At 44.7% G+C, this 13,137-nt stretch overlaps 1 protein-coding gene across 2 annotated transcripts; it reads right to left on the bottom strand.

Moving 5' to 3' along the window:
* Positions 1-273: 273 nt before the first annotated feature.
* lin7b (lin-7 homolog B, crumbs cell polarity complex component) lies at positions 274-11,219 on the bottom strand. 2 transcript variants are annotated; one of them, XM_003222689.4, is made up of 6 exons: positions 11,063-11,219; positions 8,778-8,896; positions 6,579-6,650; positions 5,586-5,795; positions 1,583-1,746; positions 274-494 (listed from the first exon to the last, which is right to left on the bottom strand). In XM_003222689.4, the coding sequence occupies exons 1-6, from the start codon at positions 11,097-11,099 to the stop codon at positions 473-475; spliced, it is 624 nt and encodes a 207-aa protein (XP_003222737.1). In that variant the 5' UTR covers positions 11,100-11,219; the 3' UTR covers positions 274-472. The 2 variants fall into 2 exon arrangements, with proteins under 2 accessions (XP_003222737.1, XP_008111796.1); XM_008113589.3 differs by lacking the exon at positions 11,063-11,219 and adding an exon at positions 10,671-10,827.
* Between the last annotated feature and the right edge of the window lie 1,918 nt (positions 11,220-13,137).

Here is a 13,137-nt window from a genome sequence, read left to right on the forward strand (position 1 = left end):
TGCCTTACACTATTTTTAATAGAGACTTACAAGCCTTGCTGCATATTTGCAGCCTCTCTCAATCTTGCGAGGCTTGCAGTCCCTATTAAAAATGGCATAGAGCAGCTGTTGTGGTGGAAGCAAATAATACAGAAATAATCAAATCTGCAAAAGGCAAACCCATAAATGTGGAGGGTTAATTGTATTTCATGGGCAAAGACACCACCCTCTTGTTAGTTTTAATATTTCCCCCAGTTTCACAAAGGCTATGAAATTGTACAGACATACACTCACTCACGCACAGAGAACATCTTTAAATAAGAGTAATGTGGACAATAAATACTGTACATAGAAGCCCATCTCCCAAAGGAAGGGGAACTTAGATAAATATGTCTCCTGCTATACAGATAAAACCATCTCGGGAAGATAGGGAAGGTTGGGGCAGGAAGAGTCACAGGCCACGGCCCAAATAACCAGATAATGATGATGCAAATTATCCTCTTGACTCCAGGGATCTATGGAAATAAGGGAGAAAGAGAAAGGAAAGGCCAACTGTGAGAATAATGAGCATCAAGAAAAAAATCCCCCTCAATTCCAAAGGGAAATAAATAGTGAGGGTTCCCCTTATGGTACTTGAACCAATGTTTAGAAAGGTTTTTGAGAGGTTGCGAAATAGAGTTTCCAGATTCTCCCAGAGGCCATGCCGTAGTTCTCAAAAGCCACGAGTTTCAAAGCTCTAGAACGATGAAGGTAAGGTGGATTCCAGCTCCAACAAACTTTAATAGCTACTCGGCTGGCCTGAAGTGAATCAGGCTCAGCATTCAATTTTCAACAGAAAGCTCTAAGTCAAAGCTTTCCAAACTGTGTCAGTTGCAGTGCAACTGTTACACGAAACCTCACAGTCTATTTAAAATAAGCAAAAAATCATGTATTTAAAGAATATAAATGAAAATCTTTCTTGAGATATGTGGTATCCCCATACATTTCACTTTTTACAATTTATGTGTGGATCTAAGGAGTTGGTTTAACCTCTGGTTTGGCAGTGAAACTGTATTACTGTGTTGCAAAATGATGCATGTCTAAAAAGTGAGTCACCAACATTTTTTAAAATTGTGTCAGAAGCGAATTGAGATCATACTGCAAGTTGCTTTGGGTGTGAGAGAATCGGCTCCCTACAAAGACATTGCCCAGGGGATGCACAGATGTGTTACCATCCTGCTGAGAGGCTTCTCTCTTGTCCCCACATGAGAAGCTAGGACTGACAGACAGGAGCTCACCCCGTCTCACAGATTCAATCCGCCAACCTTCAGAAGTTCAGCCGGCTCAAGGGTTTCACCCATTGCGCCACCACAGCCCTCATGTCACCAACATGAAACATGTCACCAACATGAAACATTTGGAAAGCTCTGCTCCAAGCATTAAAAATCAAGCTGTCAACTGCTACTGTCTCCATTCCCTTTTCAAGTATGAACTGGTGAATTCAAATGTATGGAAACTATAATATTCCTGAGAACTACCAGCAATGTCTATCTTCTTAGAAAGGTTATAATGACACCTGTCCCATCCCATGCCTGTAAAACCACCTTTCATAATTTTCTCTTACGAGTAGCTGTTGTGCTGCTGCCGGCGTCGAGCTGTCCGCATCTTCTCAAAGCGTGCTTCCATCTCTTCCAGTACTTTGGGTGTATAGCGCACCACCAGTTTCACGGTCCCCTGTGCGGCTTTCAGCAGCTCCACTGCCCGTTCGTGTTGCTCTCCCTCCACACTCTGCAAAAGAAAAGAGGGAAATGGTCACAGTGGAAACACAGTACCTGCTGCAAGCTCCCTAACTCTATCCTACATCCCCACTATCACTGCTGTGTTTATTTATTTATGTACAGTATTTATATTCCACCCTTCTCAACCTGAAGGGGACTCAGGGCGTAACACAGAACACATATACGGCAAACATTCAATGCTGATGATAACAATAACAAGACAGACAACAGATAGAGGTATTTATAGGCTTTCCCATCTTTTGGCATCTTTGGAGACTATGCTCGGTTCCCTTCACCAGGGGGTGCTGTTGCTCCATCTTCCTGCCGCAGAGCTTTCTTTGTTCGTAAACTTCCTTTTTTCTGATAAAATGCTAAGCCTAAATACTTCCCTGCTTTTAATGCAGTTCCTATTTATCTATTCACATTTGTTTTCAAACTGCTAGGTAGGCAGAAGCTAGGCTAAAGGTCAGGAGCTCATCTTGACCTAGGATTCAAACTCTCAAATTTCCAGTTGGCAATATTTATTACAGCTTGATGATTAACCTGCTGTGCTAAAGTCCAGTGTTCTCTCTAAAAATCTCTGAGTGAAGGAAGTTGACTATAGAGCAGAGCCGGCCCTAGATAATTTTCAAGTGTAAGCGAACAGAATTTTGGTGCCCCCTCCCGAATTTTGCCATCCCCCCCCCGAATTTTGCCACCCCCCAAAAAAACCAATAGCTCAAAAATAAAAGTATAGCAGAGTCTCACTTATCCAACGTTCTGGATTATCCAACACATTTTTGTAGTCAATGTTTTCAATATATCGTGATATTTTGGTGCTAAATTCGTAAATACAGTAATTACTACATAGCATTACTGCGTATTGAACTACTTTTTTCTGTCAAATTTGTTGTATAACATGATGTTTTGGTGCTTAATTTGTAAAATCATAACCTAAATTGATTTTTAATAGGCTTTTCCTTAATCCCTCCTTATTATCCAAGATATTCGCTTATCCAAGCTTCTGCCGGCCTGTTTATGTTGGGTAAGTGAGACTCTACTGTATTGCTACATTCACACTTGCCTCAAACAGACAAGAACTCTTTCTCCCACCCTGGACATTATTCCACAGATAAATAAACCCCACTTGCCTTTCCTCCTGAATCCTACAGACCAGAAGTAGGGAACTTTATTTTTTGATTTTATTTTATTTTTACATTTTCCCCCTTTTTATTTTTCTTTTGTCTTTTGGCATTGCCATGTTTCTTTTATCATATATATGTAAAACCTGAATAAATATTTTAAAAGAAGAAGAAGAAGAAGTGGTTTGATAAAGCTATATGAAGTTATCTGAACCAACTCTGTACCCACATATTCAACCATCAATAGCTTGAAAATATTTTTTCAATCCAAAAGGACATCATTTCACTAACCCACTGGAGACATGATAGTTACCTTTATGCAGGATGACTTGAAAGAAAAAAAGAGGAGAGACTTGAGAGAGAAAAAAGGACCTGTCCTAACAGATGACTATCCAGCCTCTGCTTTAAAAAAGCACCAGATAAGCAGATAAGCAGACTCCCAGGCAAGGAGATACAATTAAAACCCTCCCGACAGATGGCCATCCAGCCTCTGCTTTAAAAAAACACCAGATAAGCAAACTTCCCCAGATTCCCAAGCAAGGAGATACAATTAGAACCCTCCCAATAGATGGCCATCCAGCCTCTGCTTTAAAAAAGCACCAGATAAGCAGATAAGCAGACTCCCAGGCAAGGAGATACAATTAGACCCCTCCCAATAGATGGCCATCCAGCCTCTGCTTTAAAAAAGCACCAGATAAGCAGATAAACAGACTCCCAGGCAAGGAGATACAATTAGAACCCTCCCAATAGATGGCCATCCAGCCTCTGCTTTAAAAAAACACCAGATGAGCAAATAAGGAGACTCCCAGGCAAGGAGATACAATTAGAACCCTCCCAATAGATGGCCATCCAGCCTCTGCTTTAAAAAAAAGCACCAGATAAGCAGATAAGCGGACTCCCAGGCAAGGAGATACAATTAGAACCCTCCCAATAGATGGCCATCCAGCCTCTGCTTTAAAATAGCACCAGATAAGCAGATAAGCAGACTCCCAGGCAAGGAGATACAATTAGAACCCTCCCAATAGATGGCCATCCAGCCTCTGCTTTAAAAAAGCACCAGATAAGCAGATAAGCATACTCCCAGGCAAGGAGATACAATTAGAACCCTCCCAATAGATGGCCATCCAGCCTCTGCTTTTAAAAAAAGCACCAGATAAGCAGATAAGCAGACTCCCAGGCAAGGAGATACAATTAGAACCTTTACAACAGATGGCCATCCAGCCTCTGCTTTAAAAAAGCACCAGGGAAGCAGATAAGCAGACTCCCAGGCAAGGAGATACAATTAGAACCCTCCCAATAGATGGCCATCCAGCCTCTGCTTTAAAAAAGCACCAGATAAGCAGATAAACAGACTCCCAGGCAAGGAGATACAATTAGAACCCTCCCAATAGATGGCCATCCAGCCTCTGCTTTAAAAAAAAGCACCAGATAAGCAGATAAGCAGACTCCTAGGCAAGGAGATACAATTAGACCCCTCCCAATAGATGGCCATCCAGCCTCTGCTTTAAAAAAGCACCAGATAAGCAGATAAGCATACTCCCAGGCAAGGAGATACAATTAGAACCCTCCCAATAGATGGTCATCCAGCCTCTGCTTTAAAAAAGCACCAGATAAGCAGATAAGCAGACTCCCAGGCAAGGAGATACAATTAGAACCCTCCCAATAGATGGCCATCCAGCCTCTGCTTTAAAAAAGCACCAGATAAACAGATAAGAATACTCCCAGGCAAGGAGATACAATTAGAACCCTCCCAATAGATGGCCATCCAGCCTCTGCTTTAAAAAAGCACCAGATAAACAGATAAGAATACTCCCAGGCAAGGAAATACAATTAGAATCCTCCCAATAGATGGCCATCCAGCCTCTGCTTTAAAAAAGCACCAGATAAGTAGATAAGCAGACTCCCAGGCAAGGAGATACAATTAGAACCCTCCCAATAGATGGCCATCCAGCCTCTGCTTTAAAAAAGCACCAGATAAACAGATAAGAATACTCCCAGGCAAGGAGATACAATTAGAATCCTCCCAATAGATGGCCATCCAGCCTCTGCTTTAAAAAAGCACCAGATAAGTAGATAAGCAGACTCCCAGGCAAGGAGATACAATTCCCTATAGATGGCCATCCAACTTCTTTCTCCCACTCTGGACCTTCTACAGATATATAAACCCCACTTACTTAGCTTCCAACAGACCTCAAAACCTCTGAGGATGCCTGCCACAGGCCCCTGAGGGCGAGCGAAGGGCCTGGAGGCCGGGAGAAGGCCCCGTTGGGTGGATCCAGGCCTCGGAGGCCGGGAGAAGGCCCAGGAGGGCGGATCCAGGCCTCAGAGTTTGGAGAGAGAGAGAGAGAGAGAGAGAGAGAGAGAGAGAAGCAGGGAGGGGGGAGAGAGGAGAGAGAAGGGAAGAAAAAGCCATGCCTGCCGCTGCCGAACATGGAAGGCTTCAACTGAGGCCTATCGCATTAGCCGTCGACGGAGCCAGTGGTCCCCGCGGGGGGGGGGGGGGGCGCTCAATGGCGCCCCTGGGGACCGTGCGCCCCAAGCGGGGGCTTCATTGGCCTCCATATTGAACCGGCACTGCTATAGAGTCACAATAGAGGACCTAAAGATTCCCTGAGAGAACGAATCTGTGTATACTCAAATCCACAAAAGTCAAAACCGCAAATGTGGATGGATGACTGTTCACCCATCACAAAGCACCCCATGGTTCCTTGGCCTACTCTATACCAACCACGCCATTGACGGACAGCAACTGGTCTCCACGCTTGAGTCCACCATGACGGTCAGCTACGCCTCCAGGAATGATGCGGGAAATGTAAATGGGAGAGTTTTGTTCCTTGCCCCCCATAATGTTGAAGCCCAGGCCTTCGTCCGTCTTGGGCAGCTCTACCACCCGAGGGTGCGCGTGTCCCTCACTTGCTGCAAAAGCAGCCACGGTCGCCTGGATGGGGGAAGACAAAAGTGGTGGATGTGAGTGTGTTCTAAGCCAGCATTTATCACATTCATGCTTGCTTTTGATGTAAACATTCTAGAAAACGGCTATATCTACTCTGTGTCAATTTCAACAATTCTCTTTTCACTTTACTTTTATTTTATTACTGTACTTGCTCGTTAGAAATAATTTAATACAGCCCATCCTTTCAGGACTCCATGTCAGGATTTTAAGAATTACATTTTGTGTGCTATCAATGTATTGTAAGGGGAATGGTGGGATTAAAATGTTTTTAATAAATAGTTTTCTTGTATTAAGATTTTTTTACTTCCATAAAAGCAAAAATGAGGATTTGCTTCCTCATGATCCCTAATAGTAGGACAGGACCTGGAGGAAGGGATACACATGGAATCACAAGTTGGGCTGCTTCCAAGCTCCAGACCACACTTCCCAACTAAGCTAGCTTGACAAACCTCTTGATCATTTTTCCTCAAGGAGATGAAACTCTTTTTATTCCAATAAGTCTTTGAAATTTGATTTTTTTTAGAAGAAGCAGGTCTTGCATAAACATTTATAGTTGTTGTTTAATTTGCTTTAACAGTTTTTAATTTTATGATTTAATTCCTTTTTAACTTTTAGAAGCTGTTAGTGTTTAACCATGTTTGTCATAAGCTGCCTTGAGTCCCAAACTGGGAAACTGGTGGGAAATCATCATCATCATCATCATCATCATCATCATCATCATCATCATCGCCTCTGTTGTTGTTGTTGGTATTATTATTCTTCTGTTACCTTAGCTGTGGCATGTGCTCGAATTTCTGGACTCCCTGAGATATCCAGTGTGTCGTACAGCTGCTCATAGACCTACCCAAAAAAGACACAAGAGTGGTCAGGATCCATAGGCAATATCATAGGACACAGTTACACATTTCTTTGAAGGGAAATGGGGCTGTGTGTTAATAGGCCTAACAGGAAATAAACGGAGATACAGGGGCCACAGAGATAGGAAGCAGTGATCACTGAATATATGGAACAGATGAACCAAACTAAACTGATCCAAAACTTTCTATGTTGGAAGTAGAAGAGCAAATAGTGTTGCCTTTCTGTCTACTTTCATCATGATACAGAATACAGCAAAGCAAGGCAAGTTCGTCTAGGCACATCATGAGAAATCCCTTGCCAGGCAGTTGAAGCACTATAACAACAAAATAACAGTAAAGGATAGGAACTTTCATGTCAGTTGGTGGCTCCATTCCAGGTTTCACTCCAATTGGTTTTTTTTAGAATAGCCTGTCCAAGATGAAGCTAAGCTGTGTATAAGTTCAGGACCTTGGACAGCTCAACTAAAGTTCCTTCTAAAACCTACCTGCCCTGACTGAGTTATTGCAAAGGGGAATATAGACTGTTGTTGTGGGCAAGTGAGAGACCAAGTGTGAAACTGGTGTGCACACTCAAGCACTACAAGGCATTGAAACAATTAAAGAGGTATATAGACAGCAAAGCAGGGGAATGGAAACCAAAGGAGGGCAGAGAGCAGGTTAAGAGAACTGGAGATATAAACCAATTTGGGAAGACATGAAGAAAAAAACAAGACGGGATTTGATATCATGTGGGGGTGTAGCCATGAGGGTCAGGACAAAATAAGGACATTGACTATCAACTAAGAATATCCTCTAAAAATTATGTTTCCTTTCCATCGCCAAATTTCTAGGACTGCAGTAATGAAAACGTTCAGTACTGTTTTTACTTAGAATGCTTCTACACCAGTGGTTCTCAACCTGTAGGTCCTCAGATGTTTTGACCAAAACTCCGGAAATCCCAGCCAGCTTACCAGCTGTTAGGATTTCTGGGAATTGAAGGCCAAAACATCTGGGGATCCACAGGTTGAGAACCACTGATCTACACTGTCAATATAATGGCAGTTGGACACCACTTTAACTATAGAATCCTGGGAAATCAGACTTGACCATGATAGTCCATGCTCCGGTTACATCCCAAATAGATTACTGCAACGAGCCTTTGAAGACTGTTTGGAAACCTCAAATGGTCCAATGGGTGTCAGCCAGATTGCTCACTGGAGCAGCGTACAGGGTGCATACAACCTCCCTGTTACGTCAGCTCCACTGGCTTTAGCCTATAAAGCTCTAAATAGTTCCGGCCCAGCTTACCTCTCCAAACGTATCTCCCTCTATGAACCATGTCGGAGTTTAGGATCGTCTGGGGAGGCCCTGCTCTTGGTCCCACTTCCTTTGCAGGCACGACTGCCCGGAATGAGAGACAGGGCCTTCTCAGTGGTGGCCCCTCGGCTGTGGAATTCCCTCCCCAGTGATATTAGATCAACCCTGTCCCTCCCTTCCAAAAGAGAGTGAAAATGTGGCTTTGGGATCAAGCCTTCAGAGAACAATTGTAGCACAATAGGTGGATATGGAATTATGTGCAATGATTACTGAAATAGCCTGGATTACGATTGTGGATAGCGTGGTTTTAACAGTGAATGTAATGTTTTTAACTGTTTTAGTGTGTTTTTAAATTCAATTTTAAAATGTTAATTTTGACTTTACATTGTTTTAGCATTGAATAGTTGCCTATGTGTAAAGCTACCTTGTGTCTCCTTCAGGTTGAGAAGGGCGGGGTATAAATATCTTAAATAAATAAATATATAGTTTGATGAGGTGCCAGCACTTTTTGGCAGAGAAGGCTAAAGACTTTTATAAACTACAGCTCCCGTGTTTCTATAGCTTTGAGCCATGGTAGTTAAAGGGGTGTCAGACTGCATTCATTCCACAATATAGATGTTGTAACCAAGGGAAAGTGAACGCCGCAAATATCAGGGTTCCAAGTGTCTTCCTCTCTGCCCTGCTAGAAATGTGGGGACTGGAGGAAAATTTCATTTGGAGAAGGCAGTGTTATTTGGAGATTAATGCCTTCTTTTTGCTCCCCTTGCCCTAAACTCTGCTAGCTAAACCTCTGGGCTGAAAGCATCTTTCTCACCTCCCTTATGGCGGAGCAGAATTTGCTCTGTAGTACCCTTTGAAGGGCTTGCAGCTTCTGGGGAGGCACCTCTCCGCTCCGCTGCAGCCGCTCCAGCAGCTCAACCGCCCGGGCCACATCTGTGAAGAAGAACATGAAGAAGAGGAGAAGGAAGATAGAAGACAGCAGGTAGAGAGATCAGCTTTGGAGAAACCAAGAGAAAAGAGGCAAATGCTTCCATTCACCTCCCTTACCTACTCCATTTCCTCCCTCTTCTCCATTCTAGAACAGGAATAATGAGGACAGGCAAGAGATCAGAGTAGAAAAGATTAAAAGGCTTACTGTGAAGAGGAGAAGGAGAAGAAGGCAGGAGATATAGCAGCTTTGGAGAAACCAAGAGAGAAGAGACCAATGCTTTACTTGGTCTCTCTTCTCTCCAATTTCCTCTCCAATAAGGAGACAGAAAGAAGAGGAAAAGGAAGAAGAGAGAAGGTAGAACAGTGGGTTGCTGTGAGTTTTCCGGGCTGTATGGCCATGTTCCAAAAGCATTCTCTCCTGATGTTTTGCCCACATCTATGCCAAGCATCCTCAGAGATTGTGAGGTATATTGGAAACTAGGCAAGTGGGGTTTATACGTCTGTGGAAGGTTCACGGTGGGAGAAAGAACTCTTGTCTGTTGGAGGCCGGTGTGAATGTTGCAAATAATCACTTTGATTAGCACACAGGCCAATGGAGACTCCACCACAGGCATCAGGTGAGCTGCAAGGCCAAGAACAAGTCATGAGAGTAAAGACAAAGATCCACCCAGAGGAAAAGTGTTCTTACCATACATCAAGGGAAACACTGACTGCATAGTTAAGTTGATGAAGAAACACAACCTGCAAACTATCTACTGATCCGTGCTACATTGTCCTTTGCTGAACAGTTGCTACGTTCAGCAAAGGACAAGAAGGATCCTCTCACCTCTGCAGGCATCTACCATATACTATGCAGCTGTGGACAAGTCTTCATAGGGACCACCAAACGCAGTATTGCCTAGACATGAATCAAGGAACATGAAAGGCATTGCGGACTGACTCAAACTGAGAAATCAGCCATAGCAGAACCAACATGGACACAGCATATTATTTGAGAACACAGAAATGCTGAACCACTCTACTAACCACCATGTCAGACTACACAGAGAAGCCATTGAAATCCACAAGCATGTGAACAATTTCAACAGAAAGGAGGAAACCATGAAAACAAATAAAATCTGGCTACCAATACTAAAAAAAAAAAAAAACACGCTAAAATCAGAACAGTAAATAAGAACAACACTCAGAAAACAGGGGAATTCCAGACAGAAAACAATGAGACCGAACTAACACCTCCCAACAAAGGATTCCCCCAGGCAGGAAGAGACCAGGCTTTGAAGCTATAAGGCATTTTAATGCTAATCAAGGTGATTAATTGCATCATTCCCACTTGCCTCCAACAGACAAGAGTTCCTTCTCCCAACCTGGACTTTCCACAGATATATAAATCCACATGTCTAGTTTCCAACAGACCTCACAACCTCTGAGGATGCCTGCCATAGTTGTGGGCAAAACGTCAGGAGAGAATGCTTCTGGTACATGGCCAGACAGTCCGGAAAGCTCACAGCAACCCAGTGATTCCGGCCATGAAAGCCTTCGCCAACACAAGGTGGAACAGCTTTGGCGACTCCAAGGAGAAGAGGCCAGGGCTACACTTGGTCTCTCCCTCCTTCCCCAATTTCCTTCTGTTTGTCCAATTCCAGGGAGGAAACAGAGCAGAAAAGATTTGCCTTTCGTTGAAGATAGGAAAGCGGCGTGTAAACAAATCTAAATGATGATCATGGAGAAGATGGTGATGATAAGGAGGAGGAATCCGCCTCGCCGTCGTCGCCCTCACCTTTCCCGGGCGCAGCTCCGATCCCGGTAGCCATGGCTAGGAAGAGGGAAGGAAGGCGCCAGCTCCCACCTCCATCTTCTGCAGGGAAGGGGACCCAATCGCTGGCTTTCCTTTCGTCTTGCCAGGCGAGGGGATGGCTCTGAGCTCATCTCTCCCTCCCTTCCTCCGCCTCCGATGCGTCTCGACCCCGATTCGCCTTCTCCCTCCTCCTCTTTCTCCTCCTCCTCCTCCTCCTCCTCCTCCATCTATGGGGCAGGCAGCCCAGGTGCCTCCCTCCGTCTCTTTGGAGCATCTTTGGTCCGCCGCGCCTTCCTTCCTCCCCTCCCAGCCGCCCGGGAAGGGGGCTATGGGGCGTCTTTCCCTCCCCCTCCCCGCCTCTGCCCCCGACTTACCCCTCTCCAGCCCCAGAGGCTCCGCCAGCGCTGCCATCTTCGCGGCCAAGCCCCACCGCCGCCGCCTCTCTCTCACGTCAAAGGCGAGGGGAAGGAGGGAAGACGCCCGCCTCCCGGATTTGCAACCTGACGCGCGTCCCTCCCTCCCGCCTCCCTGCCCTCCTTTCTTGGGCTGCTGCTCTTAAGGCCTGTGGCCAGCTGGGCACGTACCTCAGGTGCCTTCCTGGCCCGGTCCAGGGAAGACTCTGCCCGCAAGCCTTCCTTCCCCTCATGCGAAACTCCAGTGTGTGGATGTGATCCGTGTCGATTATTATGAAACACCTTGTGGTCTCTCCCAAGCATGTGATCCTCTTCTAGGTTTAAGTTCCCTTATTATGACTCTAGGCAAATCCATCCCTTATTATGACTCTAGGCAAGTTTTCAAAACCCTTTGAGGTCACAAGCCGGAAAAAGGGTTTGATCTGCAAGGCTGCTCCTTACGCTGGAGAATGGGAGGCTTCCAGTCATATCAAAACACTGGCCTGTGTGGACCTTAGCCATCTTTGATTATAATAATTTGCAATCTCTTCCAGCTCCATGATTCTATTCAACATTTCTCAAAGCCATGCCTCCTGACACTCAGGGAAAAGGGCACAACTAATCTTCAAGTTACACAATATCCTGCTTGTATTAAGAAATAGGGTGCATCTCCGTTGTAGAATTAATGGTTTGACCAGACCTTAATGGCCATTACTTCACACTATGGAATTCTAGGATTTGTAGTTTAGTGAGACACAAGCACTTCGGGGCCGCTGTGGAGCAGCGGGTTAAACCACCGAGTTGCTGAACTTGCTGACTGGAAGTTTGGCAGTTTGAATCCACATGACAAGGTGAGCTCCCGCTGTTAGCCCCAGCTCCTGCCAATCTAGCAGCTTGAAAACATGCAAGTGTGAGTAGATCAATAGGTACCACTGTGGTGGGAAGGTAATTGTGCACCATGTAGTCATGTCGACCACATGACCTAGGTGTCTACAGACAATGCTGGCCCTTTGGCTTAGAAATAGAGATGAGCACCACCCCCCACCCCCCACAGTCGGATGTGACTAGACTTAATGTCAAGGGGAACCTTTTGCCTTTACTAGCACTTTTTGGCAGGGAAGGCAAAGATCTTGTAAAACAACAACTCCTATCATCATTCCATAATATTGGGCCATAGCAGTTAATTTGGTGTCAAACTACATTAATGCTAGTGTTCATACACACTTGTTAGGGAGGGTTAGACAACCCCAACCCTCCCCAAGGCAGGAAATTGTGTTTCCTTAAGGATTGAAGTTTCTTGGTGAAAGATCCTGAAACAGAGGCACATAAGCAATAAATGTTGTAGGGACTCTGAAACCAAACCCAGAGCTGGGGTCAAAGTGTAAGGGGCATGAAGGACCACACTTCAGCGCATTAGACAGCTCACTTGGAAGTTGGAGCCCATAGAAGAATCAGGGAGCAGAATCACTATCCTCCTTACATCAGTTGGCAACTAATGTCTCATTCAGACTCAGACCTAGAGGAGGAAGGTTCTCACCAAATGAGGGGAAAAAGAGGATTCAGGCGGGAATGTCCATACATTAATTTGTACACCTATATCCAAACTTAGAAATTGTTAACTACCTTCAATTTGACTTGTTAACCCCAAGATTTGCTACTATTCAAACAGAAATAGGAACCAGCATGGTGTGGTGGTCTGACTTCTAGACTAGAGCAAAGTTGGTGTCCTCTATCATAGAAACCCATCTTGGAGTAACACACTGAGAACGGAAATGATGAACCACCTGTAAAGAAACCTTAGCAAGAAAACCTTCAGATACTGTTAACCATAAGTCAGCATCTATGTTGAAGGAATTTCGCAATTGAGGGCAATCCATTGTTTCCTTCATGCCTTATCCATATACAGCATGGCAGACCCAGAGCTCATGTTGTTGACACTGAGAGTTGAAAGCCTAGTCTCACTCCTCCTCACTAAGAATCTGGAGCAAGCCTCTTCTGCCCCTCCCCTGGTCCTTATATAAGCAAAATCCATGCATCCTTCTTTCCTGTCTTTATTT

Source organism: Anolis carolinensis, chromosome 6 (assembly GCF_035594765.1).
Source record: "Anolis carolinensis isolate JA03-04 chromosome 6, rAnoCar3.1.pri, whole genome shotgun sequence".
NCBI classification, from domain to species: Eukaryota; Metazoa; Chordata; class Lepidosauria; order Squamata; family Dactyloidae; genus Anolis; species Anolis carolinensis.